The sequence below is a fragment of the Phalangium opilio genome, unplaced genomic scaffold, assembly GCF_054372755.1.
Source record: "Phalangium opilio isolate 3A_F unplaced genomic scaffold, DU_Popi_V2 ptg000081l_1, whole genome shotgun sequence".
Lineage (NCBI taxonomy): Eukaryota > Metazoa > Arthropoda > Arachnida > Opiliones > Phalangiidae > Phalangium > Phalangium opilio.
Genome location: NW_028324188.1, coordinates 358,643 through 377,793, shown reverse-complemented (window position 1 = coordinate 377,793; position 19,151 = coordinate 358,643). Strand labels below are relative to the sequence as shown.

At 35.1% G+C, this 19,151-nt stretch overlaps 1 protein-coding gene across 1 annotated transcript; it reads right to left on the bottom strand.

Annotated features, from left to right (window-relative positions):
* Positions 1-1,029: 1,029 nt before the first annotated feature.
* On the bottom strand, positions 1,030-14,410 carry LOC149653799 (uncharacterized). Its single transcript, XM_089846652.1, has 17 exons — positions 14,279-14,410; positions 7,503-7,729; positions 6,845-6,963; positions 6,730-6,768; positions 6,621-6,664; positions 5,712-5,819; positions 3,524-4,009; positions 3,348-3,443; positions 3,177-3,278; positions 2,985-3,101; positions 2,728-2,902; positions 2,536-2,651; positions 2,311-2,404; positions 2,029-2,114; positions 1,801-1,945; positions 1,455-1,552; positions 1,030-1,373 (listed from the first exon to the last, which is right to left on the bottom strand). The coding sequence occupies exons 1-17, from the start codon at positions 14,408-14,410 to the stop codon at positions 1,254-1,256; spliced, it is 2,304 nt and encodes a 767-aa protein (XP_089702778.1). The 3' UTR covers positions 1,030-1,253.
* Positions 14,411-19,151: the final 4,741 nt, after the last annotated feature.

Here is a 19,151-nt window from a genome sequence, read left to right as displayed (position 1 = left end):
GTGTGAAGTAATTTAGAAAATTAAAGAAATTTACGGAGATAAACCACGTGTAATTAGAGTTAAATAATAATTTATTTAAAACATCCAAATTAAAAATGAGACGTTTCGAGCCGCGGCTCGTCGTTCAGTCTGGTGAACCATAGTGAGTTTCACATTAATAAGCTATACATTAAAAAACTAAAAAACAATATATCTAAAAAAGGGGGGGGGGAGTATAACATTTTATCGCTAGGAGATTATTTACATCTAGAGGGTGCCAGGATGGCGCGGGAATTTATTTATTTTTATTTTTATATTTTAATAGATTATTAATGTTCCAATTATTTTTTAAGGAGATTCCGGCTTCTAAATTAAAATTGTTATGTTTAAATTTTTTTATAAATATGCTTTCAGTAATTTTACGTTTAAAATAATCCTTTTCTTTAGCCAAAATAGATAATTTGGATGTTTTAAATAAATTATTATTTAACTCTAATTACACGTGGTTTATCTCCGTAAATTTCTTTAATTTTCTAATTTGTTTTTGTTTACAGCTTGGTCTTATTTTAATGTTAAAATCTATATAGGCATTTCAGGAAATTTTTTTGGTGTATCTGAGGCACAATAATTTACATAATTTTTATTTTAAATTTGGCCCATCAATATATATATGTTTTACTGAGAAAAATATAGTTTCAAATATTAATTACATTTTTTCCTCCTCAAATTATTTACATTCTAATAATATTATTTTATTTCACACGGTTTTTTCTTATTGGATAAATTTACAAATCCTTATTTACAATACGAAAATCACAGGATTATATATTTTTCAACACCTATCACAGATATACCGCGCTTTTATGTACCATAGCGTTCAGATTTCGCGCCATAAAAGTCCCAACTGCCATCCATTTTGGTTTTACAAGTTGGCCGTACTTCTTGTATTGGTAAAAGCGCGCGAATTCGAAATAATTTTCTTTATGAAACCAATACATATATTACATAAATTAAACTATTAACGTGTATATCAATCAGTTTTATTTTATAATAATAATTTCCGTAAACGAAAGGGAAGAAAACCGTTATTTTTTAAAAAGAATTTTCCAACTTATGTACAGCCCTGATTAAACAACCTTTGAACTAACGCCCGTAACCCCGTAGACATTTGACTTCTGACGTCACCCATGAGACCAAAGCGGTGCCGACGTTGGTCGCGAGTCGCGAGACGTTTTAACAATAAATTGGCGAATATTTTAAGCCTAATTATGCTTTTATTTAACTTTAACACTACCGGAATTACTTAAATTATTACGATTAGTACGAAATACGGTGTTTTGCAAAGTTCTCTTCCATCTGTCAATTGTATCGCGTAGTTTAAAAAGCCAGGTAGTCTGCAAAAATTATTAAGTTCGTTCGTTAAGCCTTGGCCATGAATTTTGGCGGAAAACTGGAAAAATAGAAAAACGGCTTACCTTCACAGATTCACTGGGTGCTTGGAAACTATGTACAGTGTAAATTTGCTGGAATCTATTAAGGCAAACCAGAACAAAGGCGTTTTTCAAGTTGTTAGCTGTAGTTTTGAAAGAAAATTACGAGTTAAAATCGTCGAATTTGCAAAAAACTCAGTGGAAACCAATATCTACGGAACCCTGATATAATCTCAATAGATTTAACTATCTAATTTCAAAAACTAAATGTTCGTGTGATATTATACAAGTATTATACAAACAAATCTGCTATCTAAGTCTAACTAGAAGTGGATTAAGACTCTCAATGATAAGTAACAAATCCTTGGAACAATAATGGATTAATAATTACCTGCTCCATCCTGTGGATTAACATCGTGGATTATAAACCTATCCAGGGATAACGGCTGCTTGTAAACAACGTACTTAAACATGCTTTCATGGATCGAACCTCCTCTACCGCAGGAACTAGCCCAATTTTCGGTTATGGAAGACTTCTACAAGCATTACAAACAGTGTAAGTGAAACTTTCATTATGCGAATGTTCCCTTAGTGTGAATGGACTTTGAATATTACAAACCTTTTTATGCAACCCCTTCTTCCTGCGAGTTATCAATAGCATATCGTCGAATAGTAGAACATACATTTCAGTTGGTTTTCCACTATCTATAATTAGTTTTAATTGGGATTAAATTAAGTTAGGTATGGTTAGCTAACAGAATGTATGAAAGGTTTGTGGATGCAGTTGATAAAAAATATTTTTAAGTGTATTTTGCATGTTTCGTTTTCGTTTTTGTTGCAGTTTGGGTGGCGCGTGGGAATTTTTATGAATAAATAAATTAAATAAATTAAGTTTAATTACCTAATAATTGTAAAGGTCCTTCAAGTATTATTTGTCGTCTAGGACTAACTATTAGTCGTTCGCAAGGCTGTTTTGATAGAGGTCCCTTTAGAAACTGCGTCATTGTAAAAGATGGATAATTGTTATATTTTTGGTTATTTTATTTGAATTTTTAATTAATTAAAGGGGCAGCCTTAATTGCCACAATTAATTAATTACAATTAGGTCAAGGGAATATTTAATTACTTCGGGAATGAAAGCTTTGGGATCCAATTCCGTAACAGATGGCCAAACAATATTACGTTGAATTTCCAGTAACCGTTCGAAATTTTTAAGCCATTTCATTTTATCATCCAATTCTCCTGTAATTAAATTAAATTATTTATTTAATTGAATCAATTGTAACCTAACCTATGACCCCCCTGGGTAATTACTTACTTAAGGAATGTTCCTCCCCTTCAAGAATGGCGTTGATGGTCTGTCTATCAGCCATATTCTCTGTCCTCATCTCAATCTCTTTGACAATTAATGGAATTCTCATGATATGTTGGACGGGGGAAACCAATAAATCGGTCAGTTGTAATTTCTTGCATCTCGGGTCCCTTGAGCACCACTATGGGGACACGTGACGTGACGTTGCGAGTTTGTTAATATCTTAGGCAACAATAAACGAGTCTACAAGGATAGGATCATACCTTCTCAAATTCATTAAATTCGGACTGTCTTCTTAGGGTTTCCAAGTAATTGAGGGCGTTTATGTAATTTAAGGTGTATCTGTGGTAGGCTTGCGTCAAGGCTGTGGCTTTGGAACTCTTTAAAATAAATGGTTGTAGTTAGCAAGTTGTCTGTTTTAGGCCTAGTACTGGTTCGTTTCATTGATATAATACCTTGAGGAATAATTTGACCAGTATCTCCGTGGCGTTAATGTCTCCATTACGTATACTTTGAGTAATTAGAGTCAGGAATTCTTTGCAGAAAGCGTAGGTTACCTATGCGATTGCGAGATGGTAGGGTATCAATTACTCGTACGTTAATTGGATTTAGTGACAAGTACTTACGAGACATAGTTCGTCCAAGTTACCGAATAATACTTCCGGTTCGGCGAACATAGCGAAACCCTCCACTTGAATTTTTTTCAAAGGTTCCATGAATACCTACGTAGAAATATAAATATTGTCATCGTGATATTGAGAATGTAGTTCAAGGTCATGATGACCTTTTTATTTGAACTTACGTTCTTCAAAACCATAAGATGATCGTAGAGAAACATACACTTGCTTTGAAATAAATCCCACATGAGTTCCTGTCTCTTTTGTTCGGCGCGTGCCCAAACCATCCCGGTATGTCCGGCCATTGGGACCGAGTCGCAGATTGAACTTGACGATTTGGCTTGAGATGAAGTTGAGGAATTGGCGTAATCACCGCGAATATTGCTACCGTAGTCTTCGGATCTCGATAAACTGGCCGAGACGTCGGCTACGGTTATTTGAGGGGGTGGTGGTAAACTGGTCGAGGAACTGGACGGTCCGGGAGTGTATATGATAGCCTCGTCCATTTCGAAGGAGGGAGGGGTTGAAGGCGGGTCCGCGTCCGGACAAGTGGCCCACGAGTGAGTTTCGGAAGGGGACCGACTGGGTATTGTTCTACGCACTTGCGCGGTTAGAGATTGTTTTTTCACGCGTTCTTCAACGTGAGAGACAAAGTCCGTCCACATCATACACTGTTCGCGCCGTTAACAAGTACAAAAGTATAAGTCGTTAATTAAGTACTTGTTCAATTGCAGGCGTTTCTTAAGTATGATGACATTTATGGCGTCGTGGCTCTTTGTTATAATTAGAATCTATGGCGTTATCTGTATTTTAAAGGAAAGCGCGGCTCCACGATCACCCCTAGCATTCTGGCTAATCTTCTGGACACGAATTTTATCTGGCCAAAGGCAGGAACCAATCAGACCTAATGCACTAGTTCCCATTGGTTCCTCCTGCCTTTGGCTTAACTAGCCTTTAACAAGCTTAACCACTGTGTGGTAGAAAATCCATCTTTAAGGGGCACCGACGGAGCTTTCCTTTAATTGTATGTAATTGGGAAACGTCCTTTTTTCAAACTCTCGCGCAATTACTAACATTGTAACCACATGTTTTTCCATCACATTGTCGTAAAGAATCTTTAAATGTTAGTTTTAACACGTTAAATTTAGTTATTTATTATTACAAGATGCTACGAAATAGGAAAATTAATTGGGTGATAAATAAAAAGCCGCGCGAAACCGTTTCCTCGTGCTATAATCACTCTTGAACTCTCAACACCTAAAAGCTATTTTTGGAATCCTCTAGAATTTATTCGAGGTTAAGCGAGCAAAGAAAAAAAAAAAAAGAAAACCCCAGAAACTAGTCGCGTGTCATTCCGATAACGAGTAGGCTGCTGCTTTGGAAACGAACGACAAGTACCTACGACATTCACCAAATGCGTTGTCACGGACTCTCTAATTCCAAAGAGGACTAGCAATTTGGGAAGAAATTATCTTTTTTATTTTGCGTTACCAAATTAGTTGGCATAAATTATGATTGCAGGACTTCAGCTTAGAGGGGATACATTCATTTAATTATTTTCCCTACCCTAATTGGCGAGCCTACCTTTAAACAGAGTGATTATACTTTGAAAATAATGAACTAATTTCTTTAGTTTAAAGTGATCTTGATATATCACCATCCAGAAAACAATACAGGTATCCCTTACGTCCCCCCACCCGCCCCCGTTACGCGTACCTATGATCTCTATTAATATTCCGCGAGTTCAGTTCAGTTTTCCCGTCCCCTATACAGGATTTTAAGATCCATTGCAAAGAAAACGTAAGATTTGGGGTTCTAGGTCCTGGGAAAATAGACGGCTGAGAGAATGGATGGAGCATTAGCGAAATTCAGGAACAAACATATACCTAATGTCTTTAAACCAGTAAAAAAATAAGGAAAGCTAGCTGACAGTTTTACAACCATGAACCTTGGAGAAGAGATACGAGACGGACTAGTAATCTCCATACCTATAACTTAACCTCTGTAACCTACCCATCTACCGAATGGCAACGAAGACCTCCCAGCATCCTCAGTGTCGTTCTCCGTTTTGGTAGGGTTCAAAACGTCCAAAATCATAAAATGCCCCCTTTGTCTTAAAAATAGAAGCTAATTTGTGAGACCTATCTTAGTATTTCTAAATGGGGCTAGACGGCAGCACTTAACAATCCTCTTAGCTATAGGAGCGTGCGCGAGGTACACTGGGAGATTTCATCGTCGCGCATGCACATGGCCCACTAAAATTCTACTCCGTCTCACATCTTTTCTCCAAGCATAATGAAGTCCAAAATAGGTTTAGGTTTAGGGTAAAATAGAACGTGAAAATAAAAATATAATAGATTTTTTTGATCTAACCTTATATTTGGCTAATTGTCCGTCAATGAACTCCGAAGGTTGAATATTGCTAAGTACTTCCTCCAATCCTCCCATTGAGTCGGACTTGGCCCTGCTTGACCTGTCAAACTGGACACACATATGGACGGACAGACAGGCAACTTTATATGAATATTACACCAATCACGAAACCCCAAAAAATAAATAATAATAAACTAAATTCCAAACTAAATAAATGTAAAAATTTTTGGAAAAAAAAATTTGGAAGTTTTTTGGGGTGAAAGATTTTAATGAGCTTGAAGTTTTGAAACCCCCCAATTTTAAATTGGTTCGTTAATTAGAGATAGAATGGAAAAATTAATTAGTTTGAATTTAAAAGAATGGATGATGCAATTAATGCAAGCATTTGCAGACTTGCTTCAAAAAATTACGCAAAAATTGTGGAAGCATTTCCAAACTTGCTTCAAAAAATTACGCAAAAATTGTGGAAGCATTTCCAAACTTGCTCCAAAAAATTATGCAAAAATTGGGGAAGCATTTGCAAAGTTGCACCAAAAATATGCAGAAAAATGATTGCAGCTTTGAAAGTAGCTGTTAATGTTTAATGGTTACTTTCAAGGTTGCAAATTGTTTACAACAAAAAATTGCATTTATCTATGGAAAATTTTAACTTTTTCTATTGGAGATTGCAGTCTTAGAAAACATGGTTTTTTTTATTGCAATTTGGGCATATTTATTTAACTTCTAACACTGTAATTTAATTGAAATTTTCCATTGATAATTGCATTGCAATTATACAAAAAAGGGACATTAAACAAAGCATTGCGAGATCATTGTTAAGGAAAAAGCTTAAAAGTTAATTTATAAATCTAATCTACATTAGATTTAATTCATTAGCTTAATAAAAATAATTATATGCAAAGTACCTACCAGCCTTAATAACGACCAAGTATTTTTCCCTTTTCTCGATGCGTCTGTTTAATCAATATTAAAACTAATTAATATTGATAATTATACTTAAAAAATAAGTTTTAATTACCATCCGTTCCAGCTAGACATTGGGTTGAACCGTCAAAATCTAATAGAAAATTTAGTTGATTAGTTTTCATTCATTTTTACGATGTTAATTACTTAAATAATTAATTTAAATTTACCTAAGACATTATTTCTATTGCCAAGTACTTTCCCATAGACTAATAAATCACCAGGACATATTTGCATGGGTGGTATAACTACGATCGAACTTCTTCGACGGTTTTTCGAGTCTCCAGGTCTGAAATATTCAATTTAGGAAGTCATTATTTATGTACCACTTTGGAGGGTTATAACTCTGGTTCTATTGGAGATACGGGGATGTCCTTTTAGTATAATATAGCCCTATTTCTGCCCTTTCCAACGATACCCAATACTTGGGGATTACAACAATCAGGGCCCGAGTAATTAAACAAAATGTTCATAAACGTAAAATCTCCATAGTGTTAACATGGGCTTATTTACACGACACCTTTTAACTCTGGTTCTATAAGAGATACAGGGATATCCTGTGAGTATGTTATAGTCCTATTTCTTAGCTTTCCAACGATACTAAATACTTGGGGGTTACAATAATCAGGGCCCGAGTAATTAAGAAAAATGTTCATAAACGTAAAATCTCCATGGGCTTATTTACACGACGCCTTTTAACTCTGGTTCTATAAGAAATACAGGGATGTCCTTTGACTATGTTATAGCCCTATTTCTTAGCTTTCCAATGATACTAGATACTTGAGGTTACCCTAAACAGGGACGTAGTTAAGAAAAAGGAATTCTTACAAATTAAGATGACTTTGACTGTGGCACATTGATGAGCGGTCTGTCTCTTCGCTGGCACTTTCGTACCCATCCGTGAGCATTTTTGGTGGGACCAATGCCCTTCTGCGATGCAAAGCGGAAGCCGGTGGTTCCTCTTGAACCTCGTCTTGTTCGCTCTCGACTTCTTCATTGGTTTCTCCAGTTCCGGCTGACGATAAACGTTTGAATACGTTGCTACTTTCATTTTCCTATATATTTTAGTAATAAAAGATTTATAAGATAAATAAGTAATCCAATAATTATAACTGACATAACAAAATGAAGGCACCATCGCCTAGAGTTGCAAATCTTGTCTGGCGTATGTATGAATAATGTCTAATTTGCAACTACACGGACGACGGCCGGGTAAAGGGATTAAGTTATGTAATTATTTTTATTGGCACTGAAGTTGCAAGTCGCGTGTGTCTGTAGTAGTTACACAGGTACATTTATTGTTTTTCTTTAACTTTCACTGTCACTTTTTTTTAAATAATGAAAACGAAAGGGGGCTAGAGAAGTTGTCTTCCCCCTGTTTCTTAATTTTAACTTTAACTGCGCATGCGCTTCAGCACGGTTGCCAGTAATTTGTTATTAGAGCATCTGAGGGTTTAATTTACATGGTAATTTTGTAAAATTTAATTAATCATAATTATCCGTAATTTATTTAATTATTTTAATCCGTTTTCCTGGTTTTAATAATGACTTCCTCCTTTTGAAAACAAAAACCGTGTTAGATTTAAGTTTAATACCTCTATATTATACTTAACTTAATGGACTTAACCTATACGCTGTAAGTTTTATCATAAGTTTATAAGTGATATGTTCCTTCCATAAGTATGACACTACCTATCCAGTTCGTAATGCTACCTAGAGACTTACAGCTCGAGATAACTAGTTCGAGAAGGAGAACGACGGAAGCGAGTCAATTGAAGTACTACACTCGGTGGTTAATTAATTTTGCCGGACTTCTTCCATCTAGCTCCTATTTAGTCTGCATTACTAATTAGGCCTTTGACAGCAGCGCCTCATGCACCAGGCGTACGTCGCTTTACCCTGAATCTATGACCTACCTCACTCACTTCAAAATTACAAGCTCCAGTTTCTAAGTTACCAGACATTACAAACTTATAGATGGAAGATATCTTATGAACTTATGATTGTTTTATTTGTAAGTTATTATGAAAATTTAATGTCTACAAATAAGATTTTGAAATATTTCTAATTAACGAATCAATTTACAACGAACATTCGAATATTGGATTTTTAAAAAATACAATCGGTGCATTTATACTAAGTCCGCCGCTCGACGCACCTTTGGCAGACCTAAGTTAAATTTCGATTTGTACCGGAGATATTTTTAGGTGTTTGACACCATTCTCCCCTTTCCCCCTGCACCCTCTCTTCTCTTCTCTGTGAGCCAAGAGCCCAAGATAAATCTCCGTGACGTCCCAGTCTCTTACAATCCCTTATCCAAGAACACTTCCTCTGGATTCATCCTCTTTTCGCGAACTACCGAACTACCTACCAATTTTTATTTTTTTGACAGCGTAACTAAGGCAACGAAACTGTACTGGGTGTACTGTTCCAAAAAGGGAGGGTGTAATTATAGGACCTTATAGGGATGTGTGGATGGTTCTATGGGAAATCATCAAACAATTTTGAGAATCGAAAATGTAACTTCTATACTTCTGTCTATGAGCAGCTGATTTTGAATGTCCCATAAGGGATGCATGCAGCCCCTAACACGAGTTATGAACATTGAACATTGGATTTTGTGTTTTACCAATGACCCCCTTAATTAAATTAGCAATCAGTATGTGTTCAGTTTCTTGTGTTAAATTTAAGGGGTCCTTGGTAAAACACTCCAATTCAATGTTCAATCATAACTTGTGTGCATGCATTCCTTATGGGACATTCAAAATCGGCTGCTAATAGAAAGAAGTATAGATGTTACATTTTCTCTTCTCAAAATTGATGATTTCCCATAGAACCATCCATCCCACTCACTTGGTACTATAATTATACCCTCCCTTTTTGCAACACACCCTGTATACAAGCGAGTTTCTTTGATGTATAACCCTTTCGCTCTAAAACGGAATGACTCAAAACCCTAAACATCCGATGTTCTTGTTCAATTTAACTTTGTAGTGGTATTTGTTTACTTCCGTTTTTTATTTTTGGTTTTCTTATTTTATTTATTTTTTATGTTGGAGGAACTTCCGTTTTTTTTTGACAAGGTGTGTGGGTTAAATTTTCTTGAATTTATTCGGGTTCCTTTTCTTTTATCGCAATGCGACTTTGAAGTTTTTGACACATTTCATCTCCTATTTTCTTATTAATATTTTCAAATCGGAAATTGGCTTTTTATATTTTATTTTATTCAAAGTTTTAATGAAAAACTAACAAATTCTTAAAGAAAAAAGAAATTGGGGAGGTCAATTCGCGGAACTGACGCGTATGAGCTGAAATTCTCGTATCAAAGGCTAATTTAAATAAGAGAAAGTGCCCCAACTTCACCAAGTCTTAATTCGTTTCTATTACTCTATCTCTAGCTTGTTAATTTGTCTGTTGACCAATTTGACCAACCAATCAGTGATTGCAATCAGATCTGCTTTAATATTATACATATTACTGTATGCAGTTATCTTAATTTGTGATCACATTTAATTTCCCTCTATACCCAGCTGCAGAAAATAGCAGTAGCCAACAACTTCTCCAATTCGGTGATTGGTGACATAATTTGTTAATTCATGTTGAATTTTGAGCCTGCATGCGTAATTGACACACGGGAAAAATTAATTAATGAGTTAGAATGATTCTATTTTAATTGCTTCAATTGGAGTAATTATTATTATCCCATAGATTAGATTTAGTTGTAATAGACGCGCAACACCTGGAGGTGGCTGGGAGATTAAACTACGTGGGCATCAGTAAATCGTGATTGTCGCCTACGCTCTCATTACACTATACTGTATCTCATGCACTTTCTCTTAATATTTGCCCTTGATCTATTCCTTCAAAACTTGGATCTCTTTCATGTTTAACACATTTTGTTTTTGTTTTTATCATTATTTGACTAATAAACTTTTGAAAGGGGGTTTTAAAGTATAAAGGTATAAAGGTATTAATGTTATCAAAGGCAATCCCCCGCTCTGGTTACTCTATACCATGTTACAATTTTAACCTTGCAAAAGGGCAAAGAGTTATTATAGGGTATCCCCCGCCTTTAATCGTTGTGTAAAGTGACTTAAGTTCAAAGGTACGTTAACCTCCATCTTTTAAGGTCAGAATCTGAGGGCCCCGAGTCTCACGTAGGTGGTTGTTGATTTATTCAAATTTGAAATGATTCCCCTGAGGATGGAGTATGTAAATCTCACTTAATATTTGTGGGCGGGATGTATTATTATGTAAACAAATTTGATTTCTCGAGTAGGTAAATAAGTGAAATTGTCAACAACATTCTCATATTCTATATAATATTAACATGCTACTTGCTTATTTATGTATGTACCACTTTGGAGGGGCATAACTCTGGTTCTATAAGAGATACAAGGATGTCCTTCGAGTATGTTATAGCCCTATTTCGTGCCTTTCCAACGATACCCAATACTTGGGGATTACAACAATCAGGGCCCGAGTAATTAAGCAAAATGTTTAAAGACGTCCTCTCCATTGGAATAAGATGGACTTATTTACACAACTCCTTTTAACTCTGGTTCTATAAGAGATACGGGGATGTCCTTTGAGTATGTTATAGCCCTATTTCTTAGTTTTCCAACGATACTAAGTAATTGGGGTTACGACAATCAGGGCCAGAGTAATTAAGCAAAGTGTTCATAAACATTCCCTCCACCGAGAATTGTTGTTATTGATAAATTTATGAATAAAATTAAGTCGAAATTGCGTCGCACGTGAAATGAGGGCATTTGCTTTTTCTTTTATTATTATTATTATTATTATTATTGAAAGAGACTAATGCATTGTTTCTAAAATTATCCCGTTATAATTACCAAGGGAGGAGTATTTCGGGACCAACCTTAACGAACCCTAAATTTAACCTGACCCCATTCACGTTTCTGACGTCACAGAAAGTAATGCAAAGCCCTCACCTAAATGGCTAAATCAATATTTTTACCGTTTTATCATAAAAAATATTGGGCACACAAATTTGGATACAAAGTTTTTCATCCAATTTTCGGTAATTGGTTTTGAAGTAGTTTTGATTATAAAATAAAAACTACGTCTTTAGTTTTCACTAAGGGTGGTTTGGGTTTCTGTCGTGAATTCTACAGGGTTGCCAATAATTAATGATGGAAGAGAGAAAGACTAGCAGTTTAGTTCTGTTCAATTCGAACTAGTATTTGAGTAAGAGTGTATTGAAGGTAATGAGCTGAGTAATGGGAGGTGTTTTCTCTAACCCAGGGGTGTTTTTGATCTAATCCTTTTACGGAACTTGAAATATTCCTGTTTTGATTGACACTTCAGTTACGTTGACATTTTTTCCTCGTGTTTTTTATTAATTGGACACCTTTTTGAAGAGTGACATTTTATGATTTCCTTATCTTTAGGTGGGGGATTTCTGGACTACCTAATTAGTTTTTCCGGAACCCCTGTATGTTGTATTTTATCGCAATGGGCATTTGGAAAATTCGTGTAAATACTTTTATCTAGGCTAGGCTTAGATAATACATCCCCCCAATAAACTATAGGCTTCAATATTTCAATTATTCAAACATAATAGCATTTTTTTCAACGTACCAGGAATGCACACCGCTACTAGGAATCATTGTGTACGTATCTAGGCGTGCTTTAAGGGAGGAGCTAGCTAGACTAATCATTGCGTATGACGAATTTTTCCTAGATAATAATAAAACCTATCTCGCTGCGTGTTGCACCTTGAGCATGCGCGTGCCTAGGAATCTCGTAACTACCAACTGTAACATTTAAAATCACAGTAAGATGCCATCAGAATTATTAATAGGCGTCGTGAAGGCGTATAGTAAGTTCTCAAGCCCGGTATACCCACAAAACCAACCCGAATTCATAGAAATTAATTAACATGGGCGCAATTATTCCAAGTAGCTGTATGTATTCCTGGATAAATATATAATAGAAATTTATGTGAAATATTTTAATAGAAAATACCATGCTTAGCTCAAACTATTTTTGGACTCAACGACCTGCAAGGATAAAAGCATATGGTGGTTTTTTTTTTTTAATAAATTATGAATAATGAATTCTTTAGTCCCTCGATGGTCGTCGTCCTCGTCGTGGTGATAAAACCTCTATGATCCTTTTCCCCGTACATGAAAATCCCCTATTTGATTGTTATTTATTGCTCATCTCCTAATGTCTTTGAACTTACTAAGCTCGGACTAGATTTGTTCAAATTTATGTTGGTACAATTTTTTGGGGGTTCTTAATCTTTATTCCGTTCAAATTTATCATAATTTAGGTTTAGAATTTCTTCAGTTTAAGCCTAGTTGCTTCGGTGCATGATGGCAATTGGCAAAGCATGCAGCACGTGGTTTGGTGCGTAGGTTAGCGCGTGGATTCGGACTTAGAAAATAGCACGTGCTATGAAATGGAACATCGAAAATTAAAAAAATTTGGAAAAAATTGGTTCAAAACTTTTCTTTATAACGTTGAACCTAATAGAGGTTTTTTGGTGAAATAATTTGGGTTAATTTTTCGAACAGAAACTTTTAAACATCAGGTGATTAAATAAAGCGTAGACGTAATCTCGTATGAATTAAGAAATGGTAATGTTTAATTGTCAAAATGTACACGTAATTTTTAAGTAAATATTTGATGTTATTATCTGGGGTTTTTTATATTTATTCGTGGAATTATTTCAGGCTATACGGATTTTAAAATTAGGTTTTAATATTACTATTTGTGTGTTTAAATAAAGGTTTAGATGTTGAAAACTAATTCGGAGAATTGAAAGGTCACGTGTTAAGTGTATGCATAGGAATAAGCGAAGAAAACGTGAGTTTTTGGAAATTTCCCGATTAACCCGGGGGCATGAACTTATATATTGATTAAGTTTTAAAGTTAACAATTAAACCCCTTATGGGACAGATAGAGGAGGGCATTTAATATTTTTTGTATTCTTAAAGGGAGGGTGAAATAAAAAAAAAGGGATATACAGGGTGTTTGTGAAATGTCCATCAATAATGAAAGGGCGTATTTATTGGGCCACTTTGAGTCGAAAATGTTCTATGACATTTTTCCGTCCGAGCCACTGTTTTCAAGTTATGATTGGAGTAATTTACGGATGACCCCTTAAATTTAATTAAGAAATTGAAAGACAGCGCTAATTTAATGAAGGGGTCATCCCTAAAATATTCAAATCATAACTCGAAAACCGTGGCTCGGACGGCAAAATGTCATAGAACATTTTCGACTCAAAATGGCCCAATAAATACGCCCTTTCATTATTGATGGACTTTTCACAAACACCCTGTATAGTGAAACATCAAAGGAAATGCTTCCTCCGAATGATTTTAAAATTCCAAAATTAGTTTGAGATTTCTTAGGTAATTTGAAATTAGCACATCCGACCAATCACGTAATGCTCCATATCGAATGAAATTTAGAATTCAAAAACCGACCTGTACTTCAAAACTCAAATTTTCTTCGGAGAAAGACTTGAGCAAGGGCAACATAACACAACGACGTCTGGCCTCTTTATTCAATTTAAGATTTGCTAAACAATCCCCGGTTGATAATTGACGGGAAAACCGTCATCTTGCCATTTTTTCCGTTACCGCCGCTAATTCTTCATTCTTCGAAGAATCCGTCACCGATTCCTCTTCGTCTTTATTCGACATAAAATTATTAAACTTGTCACCGGCAGTAGAAGATGCACCAGCACCACCAATCATCGTACCTAAAACTTCACGATCAGAAATAACGCACGAGCTAAAAAAGGCGCGAAATTTTTAGCGGTAGCGCGCGAAATAAAAGTCCTTGCACGTGCTAAACGCGCCTTTTTCATAATGGCGGGAAAATCGCACGCGCTATAGTAATCCTTTTTTTAAGCCTTGCTCTCGTGAATTCTTCTAAGTTTTTTTTTCCAAGCGGTTTTTTTTTTATTTTTTACTTTAAATCAATGCGTAGGTATTATATTTTTGATTTGGAGATAGAACACGTCACTAACACTCTCGGTTTAGTTTTCGAAATCGAGGCTATATAAAACAGCGTAACTTTCGGAACACAGGATCGGTATTCGTAAGCTAGTACTAACACCGTATCCTCTTAGCGCTAGCAAAATTTGTCAAGTGATCCTATCCCCTCCAGGCTCAGAGCGAACACAAGAGAGAGAAATTCCTTACTCCTTCACTCTCTACCTCCCTCTACCTCCTTTCCTCTTTTCTCCGACTGGAGTTTAGAGATCGCCTCTATCTCTTCTCTCTGTTACTTAAAGAGATACTGACAATATAATGTACAGGAGAAGAGGACGGGCTTTGGTTTAAAATTATCTATTCAGGCGGACCAGTGGTCTTATAATTCCCTCCTATAAAATCCTATATTTTTTAACCTGATCTATATTATCCTGTAATATCCTTCATTTTATTTTTGAACCTGTCCTATATTTTCCTATACTTCTTTCAAAGTAAAATCTAATTTGTTATTTTAATTTTCTTTAGATTTTTCTACACGTATAGTTTAAGCCAAAATAGTATTATATGTATGTGAGCTTGCATTTTTAGTCCTATATTTTCCTATAAAAACACGTGATTTTTCTCCTATAAAATCCTATAATTCCATAAAAAACAATAAAACAAGTCCTTTTATTTATTTCTTTAGTTTAATTCAAGCGTTATTAACAGAAGCACAGACAGAGTACTGAGATTGTACTAAGAATATTTTCCTATAAAAACACATTCATTTTTTTCTCCTATAAAATCCTATAATTCCATAAAAAACATTAAAACAAGTCCTTTTATTTATTCCACTAGTTTAAATGAAGCGTTATTAACAGAAAGACAGACAGCGTTGGGATTGTACTAATAATATTTTCCTATAAAAACACATTTTTTTCTCCTATAAAATCCTATAATTCCGTAAAAAACCACAAAACAAATCCTTTTATTTATTAATCTAGGTTATATCAAGCGTTATTAACAGAGGGACAGACAGAGTACTGAGATTGTACTAAGAAGAATTTTAGTGTCTCTTTATTTTTTAAACGTACCGTCGGAAACTTGTATGGCTGACTACACACTCTATAGGCTACTATACATTTTTTTTTTGTATTCAATCGTTGGCTTCCTTAGGGTCTACTTTCCCGCAACATCTCCCTCTCCTCATCCCCGAACAACAAGAGCTCCTGTAGCCAACCGACAACGACATCTAGGTAGCTCCTTGGAATTCATTAGTGAGCAAATAAAAGAAAAAACCCTGGTGATTCTAGCTAGTACCGACCGGAGACCGGAGATCGTTGGCCCAATTTCCTCCTTATTTTCTTTCTATTTTTTTTAAACCCTTTTTTTTCTTTGGCCCTGAGACCAGATAGGTATGGTATTGGCCTTCCTTCCATTACAAGTTAAGTAAATCAAACTGAAGTTATCGATATTTTAACCATAACCGACCATATTATTCAGGCTGAGAAATAAGGAATATTTTAAACTGGACATATGGCCAGTAGAGCTCTAGTGTTTTAATTAAATAAACTGGACACTGGCCACTTAAAATGGTGAAACCTTGGAAGGTTTTTATTTTATTAAGTGGCCACAGAGCTAGTGGATCCCCAAAGCATTTTCTTTTTAAACTGGACATATGAGCAGTAGAGCTCTAGCGTTTTAATTAAATAAACTGGACATTGTCCACTTAAATTGGTGAAACCTTGGGAGGTTTTTTATTTAATTAAGTGGCCACAGGGCCAGTAGAACCCAAAGAATTGAAAATTTAAACTAGCCCAGCTAATTTTGAAGTGGAGGATGACTTAGATAGATTTATTACTTTTTTATTAATTTACTTTTGTCTATAATTGTAGACTACTTATTCTTTACTTGTACTATGCGTCCGGAAGTACCTACCTATTTTATTTCAAAGGAGTTTCATTATTTATTTTTTATTTTTTTTCCCGTATTTAAGCCTTAAGGTAGATTAGGCCTGTTTAACTTAAGTACGATGGTACCTTCTTAGTCCTTAGGCCTATAGAGACAAGTGCCAGCCACTTCCCAAATCAATGCAACTACTTAATGCGCATTGATTCTTCTCTAGAGTGGAGTGGCATATTTGCTTCCCTTATTTTTTTTATTCTTTGTTGTAAATTTCTATTTTGGATGATTTTTTAAGGTTTCATATTGATTTATTCGGTTTAAAAAACACGTGGATCACTTTAAGTGTCTGCTGGGAATTTTAGCCACCTTGCGGTAGTCCTGGTGTATACTATCTATTACTTAAAACTCGTGTATTAATATTAATACTAGTCATTAACCATTAATTTAGTTTAATTACATTTACCAGCAACCAACCAGGTGTTGCTGCACGTCTACTACTACAATTAAATCTAATCTATGGGATAATAATAATTACTCCAATTGAAGCAATTAAAATATAATCATTCTAACTCATTAATTAATTTTTCCCGTGTGTCAATTAATTACGCATGCAGGCTCAAAATTCAACATGAATTAACCAATTATGTCACCAATCATCAACCGAATTAGAGCAGTTGTTGGCTACTGCTATTTTCTGCAGCAGGGTATAGAGGGAAATTAAATGTGATGACAAAGACAACTGCATACAGTAATAATATCTGATAATATTAAAGTAGATCTGATTGCAATCACTGATTGGTCAAATTGGTCTACAGACAAATTAACAATTCAAAGAATTATCCAGACTTGCAGTAGAAGTTGGGAGTATGTCGTAAACATAATTATACTGGGATTGGCATACACAACTTAACCTCTTCAGTGCCCTGCTCACTTTCTGTTAGTTCAATTTGCTTTTGATAACTGCGCGACCATCGAAGCCTGAGGTTGGGAATTTTGGCGCGATCTAGTATGTGCATGCAATATAACCACATCGCATTTGTAAGTAAAGTGTTGCCTTGACAACACGTGGAGCAGAACGTGCGCGGTCAAACCTCAGTCAGAGATCATACGGAATTCAAACCACGAGACCTTTCTTTCTCTCGCTCACTCGCCACTGTCCCTAGTATCAACCTTAACATTATAAAATTGCGCGAGATGTTTTCCCGCCTTTCTCATACCTTAAAAAGGCGGGGAAAAAATTATAATAATAATTATTCAATATTTTTGTGTAAATTTGATTTCCCCTTGGGTTTGTTTCGTTGGGTTTGGTGCGTGTTAAGTTGAACTTGTTTTTGTTCGGTGCAGGTTTATAAATAGAAGCACTTCTGCATTGCCCCCATTTTAAGATGCATTTAAAGGAAATTTATTTAACTACTCACCTCTCCTTGTAAGTTAGGGGATGGCAAACTTAAGTAACCAGCTGGACTTTTTCCATCACGAGCTGTAAAAGATAAATAGATATAAAGGTTTTAGTTTGAAATGCTTAATTCATATGTTTTCTTTTAAGAAATATTATACATTATAAAATTATTATTGTTATTATAAGTTTATAAGATATGTTACATGATAAGTATGACACTACCTGTACTATTCGTAATGCTACCTCCTAGAGACTTACAGTTCTCGAGATAACCATAGTTCGAGAAGGAGAACAACGGAAGCGAGTCAATTGAAGTACTTACTACACTCGGTGGTGGTTAATTAATTTTGTATCAGGACTTAAGTTCCATCTAGCTCTCCTATTTAGTCTGCATTACTAATTAGGCCTTTGACAGCAGCGCCTCATGCACCAGGCGTACGTCGCTTTACCTCGAATCTCTGACCTACCTCAATCACTTCAAAATTACAAGCTCCAGTTTCTAACTTACTAGACTTGACAAACTTATAAATAGAACATATTTTATGAACTTATGCTACGATTGAAGGGGAATAAAAACCAACACTATATCAAGGGGCTACTCACTCTCAAATTCCCTTTAGACTCAATGTGAATACCATTTACTTATAATAAAATACACGGCCATTGAGTGAGTAGCCCCTCGAAGTATTCCCCCCTGTAGTATGTTTTTAATATAAATTAATTTTAAATGGATTAAATATTTGTGGGATTTGAAAAAAAAATTTTTTAAAACGGATACGGAGCCGAAGCTTCTGTTTTCTCCCCCCCCCCTTATTTCTAGTATTGACGTCACTGATGGTAACCTAGCAACGGAGTAATCCAAGGAGAATGTAATCTATTATATCTCCAGTCATTTTTCATCCCAATCCTCTGATTTTTCTCTCTTAAAAACAAGAGTGTTATTTATTGAGCAGAAATTACGACAAAATGTTTTTACTATATCTTAAAACCTTTTCTTTCTTTTTTGTTTATTTATTTAAAGAACGTCGCACACACTAAACAAAAACGCTTCCTGTTCTCAGATAATTGAAGTTTTAGACTTATATGGGCTGCTGGGTTATCTTGATACATTAATTTTTGAGTTATGGTATTTTAAAATACAGTTAAATTTGATTAAACGTAAAAAGAAATTAAAATACAGTTTTTTTTTTAAATATGTGCGACGTGCTTAGTATAAAA

What these genes read in the sequence shown, in the direction of transcription:
- LOC149653799 (XM_089846652.1), bottom strand. Translation starts at nt 14,410, where the DNA reads ATGATTGGTGGTGCTGGTGCATCTTCTACTGCCGGTGACAAGTTTAAT. An exon ending in ATCTTATGGTTTTGAAGAAC is followed by an intron (nt 3,444 to 3,523) that starts GTAAGTTCAAAT and finishes ATTTCTACGTAG; the next exon opens with GTATTCATGGAACCTTTGAA. An exon ending in AATTTAATGAATTTGAGAAG is followed by an intron (nt 2,903 to 2,984) that starts GTATGATCCTAT and finishes GTGTCCCCATAG; the next exon opens with TGGTGCTCAAGGGACCCGAG.